Source organism: Pipistrellus hanaki, assembly GCF_964339955.1.
Source record: "Pipistrellus hanaki genome assembly, chromosome: 16".
Taxonomy (NCBI): domain Eukaryota; kingdom Metazoa; phylum Chordata; class Mammalia; order Chiroptera; family Vespertilionidae; genus Pipistrellus; species Pipistrellus hanaki.
In genome coordinates, this window is record NC_140518.1 from 33,267,041 (window position 1) to 33,289,152 (window position 22,112).

The 22,112-nt window shown below is 45.8% G+C and overlaps 1 protein-coding gene across 2 annotated transcripts in view; it reads right to left on the bottom strand.

The window, feature by feature from the left end:
• SMG6 (SMG6 nonsense mediated mRNA decay factor) overlaps window positions 1-22,112 on the bottom strand; it is a 224,512-nt gene that overhangs the window by 107,055 nt on the left and 95,345 nt on the right. For both annotated transcript variants that reach the window (XM_084862837.1, XM_084862836.1), the window contains exons 11-13: window positions 13,676-13,792; window positions 11,705-11,873; window positions 159-360 (exon numbers count right to left, since the gene is read on the bottom strand). In XM_084862837.1, coding sequence (XP_084718963.1) covers window positions 159-360; window positions 11,705-11,873; window positions 13,676-13,792 — 488 coding nt within the window. The remainder of the gene's footprint in view (window positions 1-158; window positions 361-11,704; window positions 11,874-13,675; window positions 13,793-22,112) is intronic.

Below are 22,112 nucleotides of genomic sequence, written 5' to 3' on the forward strand. Positions count from 1 at the left end.
AGCTGGATGTCAGCGGCTAAAAGGTCGATATTTTCCCTTAACACCCTTCTCAATGACTTAATCATGTTCCGTTTGCACAGAAAACTTCCCAAGAATAAAAAAGTCTGGAGAATTAAGAGGAAGGGTGAATGGGGAGTGATGTTTGGCCTGGGGCTGACCTTATCCGAGGTTTTCTCCACGTAGCAGGGATCCTGAGGGGCAGCCAGCAAGGGGACAAAGCCCGAGAGAAGCCGATCCTCTTCCAGAATAAGAAGGGTGAGGTCATCGTCCGGGTCCTTGTACAGTGGCACCTCAGACTGATTCACCGCAGTCAATATGTTACAGAAATCAGCCAGCATCGACCATACATCCACAGCAACCCTGTGAGAAATAAGGTAAGAAAAGAAGAGCAGCTCTAAAGAGGGACCAGTTCAAGTATTCTAAGTGCTTGTGAATAGGGAAGTACCTATGGCAAATGTCTACGGCTGGCATCCGCCAGAAAATCTTACCAAAAAACTAAGATACAAAATCGCACCCTTGGCAGCAATCTGGTGAATGTGTGTATATCCGTGTAAAGTTAAAGTTGATTTGGGGGAGTTTTTAATCCTAACCAGAGAGAGAGAAGAATTTAGAGAATCAGTTGCCTAATGCAGGTCCTGTCACCTTTCCAGACAGTGTGCCTAAGACACTTACTCAAACACTCTGGACACCCAGTGCCTGAGGCAGCTCCCAGAATTCCCCCACTCCTGTCTAGCCAAGAATATGCCATACAGACAGCTAGAGAGAGCCAATCTTCCCTCCTCTTGCACAGCCAGAGGGGCTAGTCACACCAGGGAGAGTCATGTGTTTGTGGGCTTTTTCCTCTCTTATAATGCTTTAGAAATCTCTTCCTATATATAAGCAAAAAAACAATTAAACACACATCCAACAAAAACCTCGTTCCTGGCCGGCCAAGCTTCCCATTCATTTCAGCAGCTGAACCGTGTCAGCGCTATCCTGGCCATCCTATTCCCTCTCTTTTCCCTCAATTGTAGAAAATTAGACAGGGTAACCAACATTATGGTTTGCCTGGAACTATCCCAGTTTTAGCATTTAAAGCCCCGCATTCCCAGAAACACCTCAGTCCTGAGCTGATTGGAATGGATGGTCATCCTAATTGCGTATCACCAGGCCCTGGTTGAACCTGAGAATAAATCCTGAAAATGCAAAATCTGGTTCTCCCCAATTCAAACTTCAGGGCAGAATTATTAAAAGGTTCGCTCCTCTGTCACCATCAAATGCCAAAAATCTCCTGTGGTTCAGATTCCCCTTTGGGTGGGAGCTAAGGATACTTTCGACAAGCCCAAGACAAGCTCAAATAGCCAAGGGGGTCAGATTCAGGGCCTGCCAAGTCCACAGACTTGCATTTCTTCCCCAGAGGACAACCTACCCAGGCAGTCTGGAACAGGCAAGTACCCTATGGAAGCTAAGTTGTACTCCAAAAGGAGACCCATAAAAGAATTATAAAGAAAAAACTTCACAATTTGGTTCAAAAGGTGGAGTGACAAGAGGCAAAAAGCAGAGAGGTATATGAATGAGCTACATCCTGGAATCTTCCCAGCCTGGTTACTGCGCATGAGCCAAATGTGCAAGGAGGGGCTTCAGACCTAAGCAATTTGTTGCTCCTGGAGGCTAGGAACTTGGGGGGATGGCAGAAAGGAGGGCATTCAAGGGACATGCTATTGAAGGTGATGCTGGAAGAGAAAGTGGAGTAGAGGTGTGGGGACTCCCTGACTGGATCCAGGTGGAAGGAGCCTGCACTGGTTTATTTACTGTAATCACTGCACTAGGAAAAGGCAATGAAATGAAACATCTTGTTTTCAAGAGTGTCCTGGGAACCAGGCGGAACACAGCCCCATTAATCACACAACGGCACATAATCAACACACGTGTACAGCAGAAGTAACTCGCTTCACAGGCTTTGCCCAGGAAAAAGAACTTGTTTGGGAAGAATCACCGGAGGGACAAGGGTTTTTTAAAGCCTCTCTCTGCACAGACACCAACAACCAGACTCATTCACAAAGCTCCATCTTTTGGCTCAGCTGGGTTTGGCTGTCAGAAATGTTTAAATATGGAAAAAAATAAACAGTTGCAACACGTTTCTGTGCAGAGATCTGCCTGAGCCCCTTTGTGATGTAATGGGAAACGCGCATTCAGGCTACCAGCTGTAGAATAAACAGAACTTCGAGGGTTAAAAGGAACTGAACTTTCCACGACCCCATCTGCAGAGAAGAAAATAATAAGAGGAATGATACACTGCCCCACAGCTCTGATAGTTTATCCTCCAGTCCCGGCTGCAGAGACAAGCACCGGATGTGATAGGGCTGCTCAGGGCCGCCTCCGAGGTTAGCACTGCCCATGGGAGACGCACAGGGAGGCTCTTCCAGCTCCCTGCTTCCTCCCCCAGTGCCCTGCTGGCCACTTGAGCCCACTGCCTGAGTCTGATCCCACAGCGCTGGTGAGCTCTGGCCAACAGGCATTGCTCGGCTGCAGAGCAGCAATTTGGAAAATAAACAGGAAAGACGACAGTGAGAAGGAAGAAGGTGAAAAGTCTCCCAGCTGAATTCTTGGCTTGGGGGCCTTGGTTGGTGCTGAGCAGGTCAAGGCTGCTGCAGGATGTAGTTGGGGGTGGAAGGTGTGGGCAGCAGGATCCCCAGCCAGGGAGGGACAAAAGAAAATTACCCATGGCTGCCACAGTGGGAGGCCCCACATCCCTCTTATCCTCTTACCCCTACCATCTTGGATCCAAGAGAAGAAATATGTGCTACCATGTGGTTCTCATTACCATGCTCCCTGTCCCCTACGGCTCAGATAAACCAAAACTGACTCCTCCCAGAGATTGCTGGCCACCACAAGGGACCCCTGCCCACATCTGCCCTTTGCCCATTACCACCCACCCACCCACCCTGTGCCAAAATCTTAAGACTTCCTGCAAAAATGAAATGGATGAGAGTTCCTACCGCAGTGTTAATGTGTAAGACAGCAGCTGGTGCCAGAAGACATAGGGTGTGTCCTGAGTCCCCAACTCAGAAATATAAAATGGCACAACTAACGAGGCACCCATGGGCCATATGGTGACTCTCCACAGAGGGCAGGGAAGAGGGAAGTGTTAGGAAACTAACACTGAAAGGAAGAGGTAAGATGCCTAAACCCCGGAAGTTAAGATATTTGCAAAAGAATGAGGTCATTCCTGAGACCTGGGGGATATCATCTCCTCAGCTTACCCCAATCAGGCCTCCGGGCTGAGAGGTCAGTTCCGTGGGTGAACACAGGGTTTCCTGAGTAGAAGGGGAAAAGCTTAGCTTTTTCCTGCTCTAGTTCCTTATCCCAGTTAGGAGTGCCTTCCAACCTTCACCCCACAGCTGCCCTTGGAGTCTAAAGATTCAAGGTTGGCCTGGGCTGAGTAGCCCAAAGTAAAATTCTGGTGGCTCTGAGGAGCTTTAAACAACTCCCAATCTTTTAGAAATGCTTTGGAAATGACACTTCAAAAGGTTTTCCAGTCAACTGCAAACCAACTTTGGTTCTAAATGAACCCTCTGGAGTGCTATGGGCTCAGGCAAGTCCCTCTGGCTTGTTCTAGTCCCAACTCATATTCTGGGGAAGCTCCCAGAGCCCACAAAATCCCACTAAAGCTAGGGTGCATTCTTCACCTAGCAGACACAAAGCAGACAGCGAGTATGAAACTGAGTCCAACGAGTCCGTTTACGGCTCTCAGAATGGTGGCAAGGGAGCCTCTCAGCAGCTGTGATGTGATTAGTGAGCAGGGATCAGCAGTTGTAGGGTGACCCAGTGGCCCAACCCCACAGAACACACCACACACCAGGAAAGCAGACCCCTGGCTGGACACCAGATCCTAGCTTGGGACAGACCAGCAGTGGCTAGTTAGAGGTATGCACTCAGGACCAAGGCTCACTCACTTCTCCACAGACATGCATTCACTTACTCCACCAGGAAAGGAAAAAAATAAGAGTTAATTTACTTTTTATTGCCTCAGAATTCCAAGGTTTAATGTAGCTGTCAGTTTGAGTGCAGTGCAGCTGCTGGCCGATACAATGCAGCCCAGGCCAGCCCAGGTGACTGGGGAAACACATTTAACAGAAATGAACCAACACACACTCTTGGCTGGTTGTTTGGGGGATATTGACTTGGGGAATCAGATTAACCCTTCAGGCTGGAGTTAGTTTTGCAAACAACATCATAAGGAAAGTAGCTTCAGTCCAAGGAACTCTGAAGCTCTGGTTTCAGGTGGACCAATGGATTTCTGTGTTTCTACAATTTTGGCGTTTTCTCATGTAAGATGTTATTCGACTACAGCATGCTCTGAAAGATGAAGGTATGAGATATGTGAGGCAAGTTATACCACAACAATCTATCTCCTTCCTAGAACTCAGAACAAAAGGCAGATCTGCCAGCTTTATAGGGAAAAGGTCGGGTGGGACCTTTTCTGCAAGCTCCATACGGGGTGTGACTGAGGTGGGCAGACAGTGTGGAGAGTGGAGTACTAAGGCCTAACCAAGGCCCAGGCCATCCTCTGGTAAGTCTAAGGAAGACTGAGCCCTCACACACCCCTTCTTTTTTTTTTTTTTACTGGGGGAACAGGCTGACTGGTGATTAATATCAAGTACAATGACCCCATGTTACAAGCCTGCAGGGGCCTGTGGAGGTGGCCATTTCCTGTGTAATACCAGCTTGTTTAAACACTAACATTCAAACTCCACAGCTGCAGAACAAACCCGGAAAGAGTTGAGTGAGAAGAAGCCCTGCATTGTGTTTCGGAGCTATGGAAGATCAGAGAAGTAGTACAGATGGCAAATGAGTTGGGTCTTTTGGTTCCTGGGGTGAGAAGCTCTGGAAATACAGACAGGATGGCATGGAAACTAGGCACAAGGACGTTGAAAAAGAGAAAGCCCATGGACTATAGACACAAAGGGGAAAGACAAAAGGCCAAAGCTTAAGATATTGCATATCTTAAGAGAAATGCGCTTAAGATATGCAATACTCCCTAACTGGTTTGGCTCAATGGGTAAAACATCAGCCTGTGGACTGAAGGGTCCCAGGTTCGATTCTGGTCAAGGGCATATGCCCGGTTGTGGTCTCAATCCCCAGTAGGGGGCATGCAGGAGGCATTCAATCAATGATTCTCTTCTCATTATTGATGTTTCTATCTCTCTCTCTCCCTTCTCTGAATCAATAAAAAAATTATACATTTTTTAAAAAGATATGCAATATGCTCTTTTAAAAACCTGTTTGCCTATGGACAATTATACTCTAGACCAGCGGTCGCCAACCTTTTGGACCTTATGGACCACCAGTGGTCCACTGACCACCAGTTGGCAACCACTGCTGTAGCCCACAGCTCTCCACGTAGAGATCAATGGGCAACATAAGACCACTGTAGCCCTGGAGGACTTTTGGCCCAAATGGAGAAAACTGAGGGGATGAGCAACTAATAGCAGAAATGAACCTGAATCCAATAACTTGGGCCCTTGGGAAAGTAATTTTGCCCAATATGGCAAGTCAAATTCTGAAGCTCAGACACCCCACACTCCTCCAAGAACATAAACTTCTCCATGTCCTAAGAAGTGCAGCTGGAGCTCGATGGCAAACAGGTCACAGTAACCTCATCCCAGGATTTCTCAAGTACCTCTACTATGCCTCCTTCAAGCTCTATCTAGGTCAGTGCCTTATTTGATTTCAGTTCTCCCAAGCTACATTCATATGTATAGCCTCTGTCACATCCCTATGGTGTGTTAAACCCATCAGCACTGTGTGTTTGGGAAAGAGCAGCCCCCAGGGGACCTCAACATCTCCACGGCATGAGTGGAGCCCTCGGCAGCCTCCCTGGTGCGGATTCTCACGGTTCCTGCCTCTCTAAATTTTAGCTGTAACCACTCCAACACGTCTTCTTAGTTTAGCACACACTGGACCCAAATAACCTCAGCCCAGAGCTGGAAAGTACTCTCCCTGGGGTCAGCTGCTGTACCCTGCTGGGGTCAGAATGGAGCCTTAGGCCAACACCCCTTCCTCTCACAAGGAGTCCTGTGGGAGGAGTGGGGAGGGGCAGAGGCTCCTGCCGTGGGAGAGATCACATGTGCCCACACTCAGCACTTGGAGGAAGAGGAACCCCCTGGTGCCAGGCTGCAGTGCTGACGCCCTAACCCGGAGCCAGGGAGACTGGCTGGGGAGCCAGGGTAGCAAAGGGGCTTCCCACAGTCACCACCACTTCCTTCAGGGAAGTGCTGATGGACTATTACTTAGTGACCTCCTAAAATGCCCTTTGGGGAAGACGTATAAAGCGTCCTTGAAGGGGTGCCGATTAGACTTGGGATTAGTTCTTATTTCAGAGCTGCCCTATGAGGGTGAGTGAGCTAGCTGTTTCTTAACTCAAGAATTTCTATCTCATCCTACAGGGTCAACACATGTTGGCTCCCTGAGGAAATTAGCTTACTGCATACTCCCTATATATCCCTACATCTCCCTATGTGACAGCACCTCAGAGGGCTTCCTATCAGCCTTTTCCAGCATGCTCTGTAGACTATTCAAGACAAGCCACGGAAAAGCAGCAAGTCCAGGAATTTCTGGAGCTTTTTTTTTTTTTTTTTTTAACAGTACTCCAATCCAACAGTGTGATAAATGCATCCGAGCTACAATTAGGAAGATATATAGCATCAGAATGCTAAGGTCTGGGCAGCCTGGTGAAACGCGGGCTCTCCAGAGCCCCAGCTATGTTTCCCATTATGTAACCCTGGTCATGGGCAGACAGCCAGACTCCAAATGAAAAAGAGACTCTGGCTTGGCACTGGTTCTATTTTCCTATCCTCATTCGGGGTCAGCGCAGTGTCATACAGCTGCAGAGAAAGCTCTGGGGATTAAACCTGGGAAAGCCTCCAAGACCAGGACCTGGGTTCAAGTACCAGCTGAAAGCAATAAACCAACTGCCACAGCTGGGCTAGGTTTGGATGTTCTCAAAGTCCCCTGACTCTTTCACTTACTGAGAACTAGAGATCAAGATGAGGGAAGATTTGGCTTCAGCAGAGACTCTGAAATGAGGTAGGCTGTCCCAATGCCCTCGACTTGCCAAAGGTCCTAGGATGCAAGAGGTCACGATGCTTAGGCTTGTGGAAGCCTGTTGCTCTGCTCCTCTCCATCACCTGGCATTCACAACCTCACTCATGCTCACTTGTTAAGGTCGGGAGTAGCTGTCTTTCCCTTCTAGTAAGAGGCCTGGAACAGAAATGTGCCCTCCCCTCACCACCACCCCAATAAGTAGATGGCCCCTCCAAACACTGTGGTCTGTTCTAAATGGACCAAAGCATTCGATACTCTCTTATAGTGGCCCAAAGCAACTTTCCACACCCTGCTATAATCCTCCGTACCAAAACCTCCTGGGATGTAAAGCCATCTTATTACAACAGGTACAAATGGGTAGTCAACCTACTTACATGCTGACCCAGCACAAAAATGCTTAAGCGCCACTGTGTGGGAATGGCCCTGAAATCCTGCCCTTATCGTGTTCCACATGTGCCTAAGTGGCTACTGACTAGGAAAAGTAAATATAATCAGAAAGAAGGGGAATATGGACTAAAGGAGAGAACTAAGGAGACTAATGACGAGATTTGGAATATCCCTAGAAATGTGGAGGATGCTTCAAAATTATTCTCTGATCTCTTTCCTTATAGGACAGACAGTACAAAATAGGGAACAAGATTAAATAAGGGTTCAAGTGTGTGAGAGAGACAATTTGGGTGTGGGAGATTCTGGAAGAGAAGCAAACTAAAATGTAGGCCATCTGGCCACCTTATCAATGAGGAATTTGTCTTCACAGAGAACAATTCAGGCAAAGACCAATAAAAGCATGCAAAGCAGAGGTGTTAAGTGGAAACCCTTTCCTTCCTACTCTCTTGAGAGCACTCCTAAACCCTCCAAAATGAAGATCACACAAGGACCTTAAGAATGTCAGAGGAGCTACTATTCTGACATCTACACAACTATCTGAAGTATGTCACTCCTTACGGCCTTAAAGAAAAGGCTCCACAAAATGAAAGATCAGTAGGCATAAGATGCAACTTTGAAACCCAGAGAATTACCATAGCTTGCCAATCTCTCAACCATAGTATTTACTCAGTGTTAGGCAGCCATATGAGAAACTGAAAAGGAAGAAGATAAATTCATATGCCACTTTTTCAGTGCTTGGATCTGAAGGCTATGAGGTAGGGCCAGGTCTGCTCTGTCCAGCAGTGGCACCAACCTTCAAACCACCATGCCTTGTGGTCAGGCACCAGGACAACAATGCCCCTCCTTTAGGCTTAAACTTACATTCCAGAGACAACTAGCTGCTGACCCTCCAGAGAGTGCAGAAGAGAACTCTCTTCTCTATCATACTGACTTCTCTAGCCTAGAGGATTTATCAGAGTAAGTGATGCCCCACAACTATAGGAATCTGTTTACTGGACAATCAGATTCAATGTATTACTTGGTCAGATTTGCTCCCCCTGTGAAAAAATCTATAAAAAAACTAAGCAGATTTGTCAAGTATCCCAACCCTCTCTGCCTCTCTGTGGTCCAGGAGGTGAAGCCCAGCTGGGGATGGCTGTAGCTCAGGACCACGTGCCCAGCTGCTGATTGAGCCCTTGCCCAAAGATGGGCAGCAACTTGCATAAGCCGGCAACGGGCCATTTGCTGCAGCATCCAAAGAAAAAACAGACTCAGCACCTCAAGCAAATGAGGCCCAGCACTTCCTGTGTGAGCTTTCCATTTCCTCAGCCAAACAAAAGCCAAAGGGAACGAGAGAGGGAGGAGGGATGAAAGGAGACAGCCGCAGAAGAGAGTTAACAGGCCGATGGCCCAGGATCTGGGTAAACAGGGGTGGGATGGACCATATCTGAGGGACTTATGGTTGTGAAGTGAGGTGACCCAGGGAAGGCCCAGGCTCCAGAGACAAAGAGTCTGCCTCCCCACCCTCCACCCCACGAAAGGAAGGGAGGAACATTCTGTGACGCTGCGCATGCTCAAAAGCTGTGGCTTCAGAAACTAGGGAGAGCTGAGCCTTTGTCAATTTCTTCCTAAAATTGCAAATTGCCTAGCCGGCATTATAGATTAATAGCCTGAAAAGTTTGAAGCTGTAGATGTTAACTCTTTGGGGAACATGGCTGGGAAACAGCTGACCCCTACCTAGTAGATCCGTCAGTTCCTTTCTGTGGCCCCAGCTGCCCAGCTCAGGACTTAACCCTGGCTCCTGAGGCCCAGCCTAGAGTGCATTTTGGAAATCTAGGAGGGTTTACAGAAAGGATGCAGAGGATTGTCTGATGCTGAGAGTATCACTCACACAGTTACAGAGTTAGAGTTGGGGGAGATAGGGAAAGAGGGCCAAACAGTCCAGGGGGCATCTTGGGGTGGAGAACAAGAAAGGAATTTGAGGAAGGAAAAGGGGGGGGGGGGTGTCAGACTACACAGTGCACACAGAAAGATCAATAACTGCTGGCTAGAAATCTCTGCTGCAGCATTCCCTCTGTGGATCACCTACGAGTAGAGACTTACATGGCTGGCCCCAGACCAGAAAGCTTCCCACCCCCCAGAAATGCTGTCTGTAGGAGCCCAGGTCTTCACACTGTATCCTCCAGTATTTTCCCCCTCAGAGGAGCATGGAGAATGATGAGATGTTGGGTATGGATGCCTGTTACCAAACGCACACATACACACCCAACAGAGAGCCAGAAGGAGCTCTGAGTGCACTACTCCTGCCAGAGGCCACAATACAAAGAGTGGGAAGGAGAGGGAAGGAACAGAGAATTAGATAGAGAGTCAACAACAGAGACAGAGAAACCAAGAGAGAGAGCCTGAGTGAGTGAGTGATAAGAAGAGAGAGAAAGAGAAAGGAAGGAGGAGGAATGGGGATGGACAATCAACAGTTAACCAGAGATAGGCATCTGAATGCACATACATTAAGACAATAATGTGCAAACACAAATATGCACAGAGATGGTGACACTAATACAGAGAAGAATGGGATACATGGAAACATGGATATAGATCAGGAGTCAGCAAACTTTTTCTGTAACAAGCTAGATAATAAATATTTTAGGCTTTGCAGACCATAAGGTCTCTGCTGGTACAGTATGAAAGCAGCCACAGACAAAGTGCAAACAAATAAGCCTGGCTGTGTTCCAATATGACTTTATGGACACTGAAATCTGACTTTCATATCATTTTCACAACTCATGAAATATATATATATTTTTAATTTTTTCAACCATGAAAAAAATGTAAGTCATTCTTAGCTCATGGGATGTAGTTTGCTAACCCTGATATAGACACAAAAACAGCAGAGGGAAACAAAGACAGAGGCAAGCAGGCAGGGACAAGCCAAGACAGACAGGAATAGGCAGGAGGAAGAGACAGAGGCAAGCAGGCAAGCAGACAGACAGAGGCAGGCGAAGAGACACAGGTGAAGCAGGTAGAGGCAGGTTGATACAAGCAAACCCACATACACAGAACTCTTCCCTCCAACAGAGAGGCACAGTCACAAGCAAACACAAACACAGTATAGATAGTCTTGTATACAGACATTTAGGCATGCACAGGACACAGTCATACAAAGAAAAATGGACAGGACCAAAGCAAACATAGACCCAAAATCAGACAGGCATAGATATGGACACAGACACACATTGAAACAGACCCCTGGGGATACATGCACCCAAGGATAGATAGAGATACAGACACAGATATGGACACATACACAGACAGGCATGGACAGGTACACTGAAAGACCCTTAAAAAGATCTCCAGAGACAAACACACAGACCCTCACACTAAAATATAGGTAGACATTCAGACATAGAGACAACCAAGCCCAAACAGGCACACAGAGAGATACAACACACACAGAGATACAGACAAAAGAATAGCCGTATGTGGCTGCACAACAATTTGAATGTAAAATGCCATTGAATTGTACCCTTACAAATGATTAAGATGGCAAATTTTGTTACATATATTTTTATTAAGTTTATTGTTATAAATACATTTTTTACCATAATTTTTTAAAAAGGAAGAAAAAAGTCATATAAACACACACAAAAAAATCTACATAGATATACCCATCCATAAACATCTACTCCGCAATGAAACACAGCAGGGAGGTGGAGGTAGGAGATGCTGATGAGAAAGGGAAAGAAGCAAGTGAAATAAAGAGGTACATGCACTCATCCCTCCCCATACACTACAATGTCGTGAGAGGAAGCAAGCAGACAGAGAGCACCAGAGCAAAAAAGCAGTGAGAGATAGCCTGAAAGATGCACAGAGATAAAGTAAGAGAGACAAAGTCTCTCACGCACACACTGACACTCAAGAGGTGGCTGCAGAAATAGTGAGCGTGAACAATATGAAGTGAATGAGAGAGGAAGAGTAAGGAAAAAGAACAAAACAGAGCAAGCTATGGAGAGAAAAAGAGAAACTGAGAGAGGAGAAAGAGAGGAATAGGCCAGAGCATAGGCAAAAATAACCCGAAACATCAGGAGACAAGGAAGATGTTCAAGGAAGGGAAAAACCAAAGTCCAAATGAGGAGGGAAGAGAGAACAAGGGGCTGGGGGTGGGAGGAAACAAAGAAGAGAACTGGGAGGGGAGCTGTGGGAACACAGGTGGGCCAAGGCCAGCAATGCTGAAGGAATGAGCAGGCTGACTCACTGTGAGGGCAGATCCAGGGATGTGGGTGGAGGATTCCAGGTGTCTGGGTAGCCGAGCATCCAGTCTGACCAGACTTTCACACTGGGGAGCAGTTCCTTCAGGTCCGGAACGAAGGAAGAAACCTTGATGTCATCTTGGTCATCCTCATCCTCAGGAGAGGATGGCTGAGCTGCAGAGGCAAAGGGGAGAACTGGGCCTATGTCTGCTGTGGCCCCCGAGTGAGGCCTGGGGTGCTGGGGCTGCAGCAAGCTCTTAGGGAAGGGAGACCAAGTCCACAGGACATCTGGGCCCAGGAGCGAAGGAAAGTATCAGCACCTAAGAGGATTCTGAAAGGGAGGACAGAGAGAGAACCAGTGCACTGGGTTTGCCCCTGCAGACAGCTGTTTCTGTTCCCCCTGTGGCCTGGTTGAAGTTGCTATTCTGGCCTCTCACCCCGTTTCAGCTTTCCTTCAACACAGTACTGAGATGGTACCAGAGTTCCTGCCAAAACTGCGTAACCTGAATTTAATCATGAGGAAATATCAGAGAAACCCAAATTGTGGGACATTCTAAAAAATAAATGGCCTGTACACTTTAAAATGTCAAGGTCGTAAAGCACATAGAAAGATTGAGAAACCATTCCAGATTGAAGGAGACTAAAGAGACATGACATCTAAATGCAAAGTGTGATGCTGAAGTGGATCCTAGGCCGAAACACACACACACACACACACACACACACACACACACACACTTTTTAGAACAATTGGTACAAACTAAATAAGGTTTGTAGATTCAATAATAGTACTATATCACTGTTGGTTTCCTGATTTTGATACTGTACTATCATGTAAGAGAATGTCCTTGTTATTAGGAAGTACACAATCAAGTATTTGAGAGTAAAGGGCTACCATGTCTAAAACTTATATTAAAAGGTTCAGAAGAAAAATAAGCATAAGTACGTGTGTGTGTGTGGAAAGAGAGAGAACTTATAGGAAATATGGTCAAATACTAACAACTGGAGAACCTGGGTGAAGAGTAAGAGTTCTTTGTGTAATTCTTGCAACTTTTCTATAAATTTGTAATTGTTTCCAAATTAAAAGTGACCTCCACCATCCCTCAAACAAACAAAAAATAAAAAATAAAAGGCAGCCTCAGAGGCTGGACACATTCACAAAGCTGATGTGGCAGGAGGATGACAGAGGGGCCAAACTATTCACAAATACTGAGCCAGGAGCTGAGAGAAAGGTACAACCTTCAGCCCTGCCTTACAGCTCAGCAATCAGGCTTGGAATTCTAAGGGCAGCCTTAAAGGATATAGGATACTGCATAACCCAACAGCTAAAAATAGTTCCTGCTGCATGTCCAGTGTGGCTCAGTGGTGGAGCATCGACCCATGAACCAAGAGGTCTAGGTCGGGGCACATGCCCAGACTGCAGGCTCGATCCCCAGGAGGGGGCATACATGAGATAGCCAATCAATGGTTCTCTCTCATCACTGATGGTTCTATCTCTCCCCCCCTCTCCCTTCCTCTCTGAAATCAATAAAATATATATATTTTTTAAAAGTCCCTGCTCTGGTCCAGTGGGTCTTTCAATATGGCTCATCCACAACCTTTATAGCACCCACCAGACAAAGACAGACATATAGATAAAGGAGGAAAACCAAAACATCAATTATAAACAAAAAAGAAAATTCACTTTTCTGTGTGTTTTTAAAGTATAAGAACATGCAGCAGCTTGGATGTACAGTATAAATCCTAACTACTGAAGGAGAAAAGAAGGAGGGAATAGTTTTATAAAGAGAAAAGCGGGCCATAAAGGTAATCAAGTTGGAAAAGGAGATGGGACTAGTTAGGTGGGCAAAAGGTAGATAAGGTGTTGAATGGACAGAGGGTGAAGACATGGAGAAAGCAGCATGACATTCATTGTTGGACAGGACCCAAGCAGCTGGAAAGCCAACCAGTCAGGGGCCAGCCCCTCCTCTGCTTACCTTTGGCAGACTCCTTAAGTAAGTGGGTGCAGCGCCGCACCAAGAGAGAAAACATGGCCAAGCCCAGGGCTGCAGCTTGCTCCTGGATCACAGAGCGACACTCCTCCGAGAAGCAATCTGAGAGGCAAATGGAACTCCCATCAGTATATGCTGGGGGTCAGGGCTACTCTCTCCTAGCTCACTAGTGTACATCCTAATCACATCACCGAGCTCCTTTTCCTCACCTAAGACCACAGGTAGTAATAGTCCCTCTGTCAAAGGTTAGTTGTAAGGATAATTAAAATAGTGCACCTGGCCCGGTGGGCATGGCTCAGTGGTTGAGCATCAATCTATGAACCAGGTCAGGGTTTAATTCCTGGTCAGAGCACATGCCAGGGGTTTCTGGCTCCATTCCCAGTAGGGGGCGGGCAGGAGGCAGCCAATCAATGATTTTCTCTCATCATTGATGTTTCTCTCCCTCTCCCTTTCTCTCTGAAATCAATAAAAATATTTTAAATAAATAAAATAATGTGCCTGGAGCACTTACCACAGTGCCTGGTGTATGGGTTAGTACTCTAAAGGTTATATTGTAGGGATCAACTATATAAATTCTGTATCATATTACTTCCCGAGCACCAGTTACCCCAAGGTAGGCAGTTCCACTTGGAGCTGCAAGCTCTCTATCTTTAGTTAGTTGGCTACTGATAATGTGAGGCCATAGTAACAAGAACTCATATTTGGCCGGGACCGGTTTGGCTCAATGGATAGACCGTCGGCTTGGGGACTGAAGGGTCCCAGGTTCGATTCCGGTCAAGGGCATGTACCTTGGTTGCGGGCATATCCCCTGCAAGAGGCAGCTGATCGATGACTCTCTCTCATCGATGTTTCTAACTCTCTATCTCTCTCCCTTCCTCTCTGTATAAAATCAATAAAATATATATTTTAAAAAAAACACTCATATTTAATTAACTCAGCCTCTCTAATGTATACATAACAGTACAATCACCAATTAAGGTAATAAAAATACAAATTTAAAAGTTATCTTCCTGAATCGCAAACCTTTGGTTCTACTTACCTCCTCTATGTTCCTCCTTCTGAGAGAATACAAGACACTTACAAATAATCTATTTTCATTGAATGAATTGCTTTTACATAGGACAGTGTATGGCACACAATAAGCACTTATTATGTGTTAAGAACTTATTTTCACAATTTCTTTTCCCTATGGCTAAAAAGTAAATCTGGCTCCCAACACTAGCACCCTTCTCTCCTCACCTTCTCAGCCTGGCTAACTTCCTTCTGCTACAGCTCAGTGAAAGGAGCCACCTTGGTAGTGGCCGGTGCTGCTATTTGGCAGAAGCTACATATACACCCCCAAACCACCGCCTGCACATATTCCTTGTGAGTGGTTCTCCCTGATAGCCTCTTCAGCCAGATTTGAGAGGAATTGGTGACAAACAGGAGGCAGCAATCCAATCTGCAGCCTCAGAGGAAGAGACACCCAATATACAGATGAAATCAGGGGCCAGACTCACTCATTCTGGCAGCAGTTAATCTGTTAATTCCCTCTGAATACAGGGGAGAGCTCAGACTCTCCGGGTGTTAAAAGGATAATTAGCCACATGTTTGATCTCTGTCCCCGCTTGCATTTTAACCTTGATAACCGAGGGGGAGCCGCCCTCACACTCTCTGTTGACACCAGTCTTGCTGAATGAGGCCTAACTGAAGTCTTTACTGCAGGAGATGCTACACAACCACTTACTCCCAACTGTCTTTGCCACAGGAACAAACACAATTAGGACACACAGAGTCAGCTCCAAACCACTTCAGAAAGCCATGGAAGTGAGAAAGAGCAGGCTGCTGCTCCGAAGGTCCCAACATATGAATAGCATCAGTGTAGCAATTCTATTGTGGCTTTCCAGCCATCCTACCACATGCCCACTGGCTCCAAACATCACCTCTCACTTTCTGACTCCGCTGTGGCAGGCAGTAGGAAGCGGTGACAATCGTGTGATAGAATAGATCCCCACGGGCAAGGCCCTAAGGCCTCTGCTAAAGACAGAAAACAAGCATCCAAGAACCAAGAGAAAAGAGCATGGGAAGTAGGAAAGGGGAAGATGTATAAGCCATCCCAAGAAAACTTGCCAACATCTGCCCTCCGCTCCTTTGATAGGCAGCACCACTGTCTAGACTTACCATCCCAGCGCAGCTCAGACTCCTGCCAAGCACTGACAGCAGCCCGCCTCTAATTAGCAACAAAACCTGGAACGGAGTGAATAAGTCCAGAGGAAGCTAGGATAGGACAAGTGGAGACCACATCCTGGGGGACGACACACTGAATACACAGTAGTGTCCCCTCACCAACTGGCATTTAGGAAGTTACCTGCACGTACAAGGCCCTTAGAAGGGAAGGGTCTTAGCTCTAAGAGACTAGTATTTTGAGAAGCCCAAGGTTATAATAAGACACTCTCATTTGCCTGAATAAGAATAAGACGGGGCAGGGGGAAATGGCTTTCACCAAGCCCATTTCTACTTTTATAACAAATGGCAATCTCAGGCTAGACTATTTCTCAGTGGGGGCTAGGGCCCAAGAGGGAGAATAAACTGCTTAAGAACTAATGACATCTGTGACCTCTAGGGGATCAAGGTTTGCTCATTTATTAAGCCTCCTGCAATAAGATCTGGAGACCAGGTGGGGGGAGCAACAACTGGAGCCTCTTTCCTGTAAAGGTCTGGAAGGACTCAACTATCTCTCAGAGCAGCAGCTAAAAGGCAGCCTCGTGACTGCTCTGCTGTTGGCCATGGTTGTATCGCCTCCACTTTTTCCCAGCCTCCCATCTTGCCAGGAACGGGCCTGATAGCACTCATTGTTGGGTGTCTTGTCCAACTGATGGGGAGGTTCAAACCACAAAGTTGTTCTGCTCTGATCGAGCAGGAGGTACTATCACAGCTATCTGGGGGTCAGAATGCCTAGATTTCACTCAGCCCTCTGACTGATCACTTCATACGGAGTCCTTTCGAAAAGGCCTGCCCATAGCTACAATGTGCTCCACCCTGTGCTGGGCATTGTGGAGAACACGGCTACAAATGAAACAGGGTCCCTGAAACTGTAGGTCATTTCAATCAGGTGGAAAACACACAGTTATTTACCAAGTAACCATGGCAACTTGAACCCAGTGCCTCAGTGAGAAATATTTAAGTGCTGTGGTATCTTCAAGAAATGCTCTTCATCTCAACTGGGCCTCTATGGGCTAGAAGCCATATGATGCCACTCCTTGAAAAGTATTCACTCTTATACAAGTAGGTAGGCAAACAGCATCTGGATTCCCAGAGTCCACCTACTTTGGGGGCAGACCTGGGAAACTGGCCCCAGGCTGATGAATGCCCATATATATCCCTAGAGTTGGGCTGGGCCAGGCCAACAAATGATGTGGGGTGGGGAAGGAAAAAGCATTGTTTGCCTTGGTATTTGCTTGGGTTCCTCTGGCTTTGTGTCAGATAGCAAGAGCCTGACATGAGCTGAAGAACTCATTAACATTGTGAAACAGCCTTTCCCCTTCTTTCCAAAAGCAGGCTTGCTCAGGATTTAGGGGGATGGTTTTGGCTAAGGAAGTCAGACAAAAATATTTCTTACTAAACAAAGTCACCTGAGGTTTTGCCCCTTCCCACATGCTCACAGATGGGCAGGTGACCACTGCTGCCACTATTCCTGTAGCCAAATACCTGCTCAGGCAGAAATAGTCTTCTCGCTCCTATGTAACAAGGAGACTTTTTCATTTTTCTGAGAACATATTCATGGAAAACATAAACCAACTGTCGTCAAAGTTGTATGAAATCAGGAAATGGAGCGACCGGGAGAAGGCTGCCATGTGGCCGGATGTTATGTATTTCTAATTAGTGCTATACATCTTTCAACAGCAAGTGTCCTTCTGCTGGGAAACACAACACACTGCCCTTGTTATTGTAACTGTCAGAGAAGTGCTTAAACAGATAATCTCCAGGAAAAGTGATAAACACGTCCCCTCTCCAGCCAGTGTGTGTGCGCGACGATGCTGCCAAAGCAAAGCTGTGCTTGACGGCTCCAGGATGGCAAAGCATCCTCCTGCAGGAAATGGGAGTGAGGCACGGGGGGTGGAGAAGGAAGAGGAGGGGAGGAAAGGCAGGCCCACCTGCGTGGACCATTTAAGCCCAGCAAAGGGACAGAAGTTCAGAACCATCACTTCTGATCTACTCCTGGGTCAGGGATAGATTTGGAGGAAACCAGTATCATTAGGGATGAGGTCTGGCTGGTCAAAAAAAATAAATAAATCTGGCAGCAATGAAACGAGCAGAGTTCCCCTGGTGCACACAGCCAGCTTCCTGGCAAGAGGAGAAGAGTAATGAAGGGAAGACACAGGATGGATGACACACATAGGTCTGGTACCCTGACAGCAGCAGAAGGGATTCAGAGGGCCCTGGGGACCGTTAGCCATTCCAGCAGAGAATGCTTGGCTGCTTCACTAACAGCTGGAGAAGAATGCAGGCAAGACCTCTTATTCACGGATTCCCTCACCACTGGCTCTTCCCAAAGAGAGGAAATGAATGGTCAGTCACCTCCAAACTAATACCACCTGGAGGCGAGTTGTTGGCTCTTATCTTTCAGACATAAGGCTGCTTTTCTCATGAGTCAGTCACCAGTCAGACACAGGACTGGCACAATTCCTGAGCAGCCCACCAAAACCTCCTTGTGTACAGGAAGTGGGCAGTGAGAGGATCTTTCAAGTTAGTTTTCTGTGGCAGTTGTTGGCTCAAGAGGAGGTGGAGGAGGCAGTCATTGTACAGGAACCAGACAAAATCTCAGAGCAAAATCAGAGATGTCCATGCCATCAGGGCATAATTCCATTCCTTAAGGAGAATAAATGAGTCAGAAGACTCAAGCACCAATACACCTAAAAATATTATTCGTGCAGCCGAAACCAGTTTGGCTCAGTGGATAGAGCATCAGTCTGCGGACTGAAAGGTCCCGGGTTCAATTTCGGTCAGGGGCATGTACCTTGGTTGTGGGCACATCCCCAGTAGGGGGTGTGCAAGAAGCAGCTGATCGATGATTCTCTCTCATTGATGTTTCTAACTCTCTGACCCTCTCTTTTCTTCTCTGTAAAAAAATCAATAAAAAATTAAAAAAAAAATATTATTCATGCACAATGGCAGAACATAGTAAGGCTGACTGGGTGGAAGGCAAGCCATAGCATAGCTCCAAGCAGGACAGAGGAAGTGGAAGATTTCCTCCCTAAGAGCCCTTACTGGCATGCCTATTACTTCTAGATTTTCTAGGTTTATAAAACACCAATTTATTTTAGTGGGTAGATGAGGGGACAAAAGAAATCCCAACTTCTTAACAAAGTAACCTCTCCCATTATTACCAAAAATATTTACTTGCGGGCCCAATTTTGCAGGAAATAATGAAAAATAGGATCCTGTCCATAAGAAGTTGAAAATCTAATGAAGAAGTCAGAAAGAGCAGGGACCGGTTTGGCTCAGTGGATAGAGCGTCGGCCTGTGGACTGAAGGGTCCCGGGTTCGATTCCGGTCAAGGGCATGTACCTTGGTTGCGGGCACATCCCCAGTGGGGGGTGTGCAAGAGGCAGCTGGTCGATGTTTCTCTCTCATCGACGTTTCTAACTCTCTGTCCCTCTCAATTCCTCTCTGTGTAAAATGAATAAAATATATTAAAAAAAAAAAAAAGAAGAAGTCAGAAAGATACTCAAATAACTACGATTCAAGACAATGTATCACATGCCATAAGGAAGATGGAAGCAGATGCTTTCTGTCACCAGAGGGAAAGAAAATCGTTTCCAGCTAGTGTGTAGCAGAGGTTTCATGGAAGAGAGCCCTTGGGAGCAGGGCTGCACAAGATAAACAGAGATGGGACTTCCAGGACACAGGAGGGACTGCGTGTACTGAGGAGACATGGAGGTAGAGACACACCAGGAACATTCCAGATGACAAGCACTGTCCTCGGCCGGCTGTGTGACGGGGACCACAAAGCACAGGGCCCGCACCACCACGGCAAGGAACACAGACTTTACTCGACAGGCACTGAGGAAAGCACTTACGTGTTCAAGAGTTCTGATTGAAGCACAGGTGAGTATTTCACCAAGATTAATCTAGTCAGAGCATTTACGACAGATTAGGGTAGCTAGAAAAGAGTAACAGGGAGGGAGACCAGTTGGGAAACTAAGAGGGCATGAACTTATTTTGAATTAAGAGAAATTATATGTATAGTACTTCATATACTTTATAATATCAAATAAATGTCACATCTTTCTTATAAGAAAGGTGGAAGGTGGATTATAAAAGAGTGACAGATGTCAAAAATGCAGCAGAAAGAAAATCAAGAGAGGATGGAGATATGTGGGGGAGGGAAAAATGAACTGGAACAGGTCAAACTCTCTCACTGATAATCTCGGCAGGTTGCAGAGAATCCTGAGACCTCAAAGAAGGATAATACCCACCAAAGGAGATCCAGGAAAGGGGCAGGAATTTGGGATTGCAGAACACCTGGAGGGAGGGAAGGAGACATGCATCAAGAAGTCCCCAGGCTCCAGTCCACTTGGCTCTGGGCCAGTCCTGTCTTTCCAGAACAAAGACACTTCAGGGGGTCAGAAATACTTGAGGAAGACCTTGCATAAGGAGGCCTGGGAAGTCTGAACTGGCTCTCCCTGTGGAAGCTATTAGATATTCAGCACTTCATTTGTTTCCAATTCTTGTACGAGTGCAGCTCCAGGCTGTGGGTGAGAGGCTCCTCTCTGACGTAACCAGGAAGCAGCTGCAAAATTAAGGAATCCCTCATGACATCATAAAAAGGGTCGATGGTTTACTGGGGAAAGTATAAAAATTAATTACATATTCCCACGTGACTCCCTTCTCCTAAATCTGTACACACCCCCTCCCACCTCAACACATTCTCTCACCAACAACATTCAGAAGCCACCTCTGTGAAAAGGGTCCAAAAGGGCAACAAAACCCAGAAAGAGAAAGTTCTTTGATGTGCCACTGTCTGCCCCGTCTATGTGGAACTTAACAAGAGATACCTCGTCCTGGAATTTTTATACATGCAACTTATTTCACAATAAAAGTTTTAAGCTCCTTGAGGAAGAGCTATGTCAAGACTTCACATCCTTGAAAGATAGAATGATGAAGGGGTCTAAGAAATGTCTGTTGTTCATAATAGTAGGTACACTTTCCTCTCTCATTGTGAATACTAACCATAAATGACATCATTCCACTGTGGCCAGCAATAATAACTAAGATATATTGAGACCTGTGTTAGGCACAAAGTCATTTATATGTATTATCTCAAAGCTTTACGAAAGATTTGCAAAGGAGTAGTAGTATTCTCCCTTTATGACGAAAAAAAAACAGGCTCAAAGAATTAAATGACATGCCTAAGGTCACAGAGCCAATAAGTGTTAGAACTAGGATTTGAATTCAAGTCTGTCTGCTCTTATATTCAGTTTCCATTCCTGGCTTTCAAATGCTTGCAATACAAGCTTCAATCTCCAACTGATCCGTCCTCCTTCACCATAAACATGAAAATCTCAGACAATTCCAACCAAAATTCCGCACATGAAGTTCTGAGATACCAACTATGTGAAAATCAAAATTTGAAACACAATGCCATTTACAATAATGCCAATGAAGACAAAATATTTATAAACCTAACAAAATATGTATAGAATCTCTATGCTGAAAATTACAAAACGCTAATAAAAGAAATCAAAGAAGACCTAAATAACTGGAGAGACTTACCATGTTCATGAATTGGAAGATTCAACACTGTAGAGATGTCAGTTTTCCCCGCAGAGATTTGTAGGTTTAATGCAATTACTACCAAAATCTCAGCAAAGTTTTTTGTAGACCAAGACAAGCTTATTCTAAAGTTTTTATGAAAAGACAAAAGACATAGAAGCTCTAAACAATTTTGGAAAAGAAGAACAAAGTGGGAAAAATCATTCTTCTAACTGTTAAGTCAAAGAAAGGAAGATAGCCTGGTTAACAAATAGTGATGGAGCAATTAGACACTCACAGGCAAAAATATGAACCTTGCCGAAACCGGTTTGGCTAAGTGGATAGAGCGTCAGCCTGTGGACTGAAAGGTCCCAGGTTCAATTCTGGTCAAGGGCATGTTTATAATGTCAAATAAATGTCACATCTTTTTTTTTTTTTTTTTAAATCAATGTTTCTCTCTCATCAATATTTCTAGCTCTCTATCCTTCTCCCTTCCTCTCTGTAAAAAAATCAATAAAATATATATATTTTTAAAAAGAACCTTGACCTACGCTTCACACCTTATATGAAACTTAACTGAAAGTGAACCAAAGACTAAAATGTAAAACGTAAGACCATAAAACTTTTAGGAAAATAATAGAAAAAAATCTATAAAAGGAAAATTGACATACTGGACCTCACAAAAACT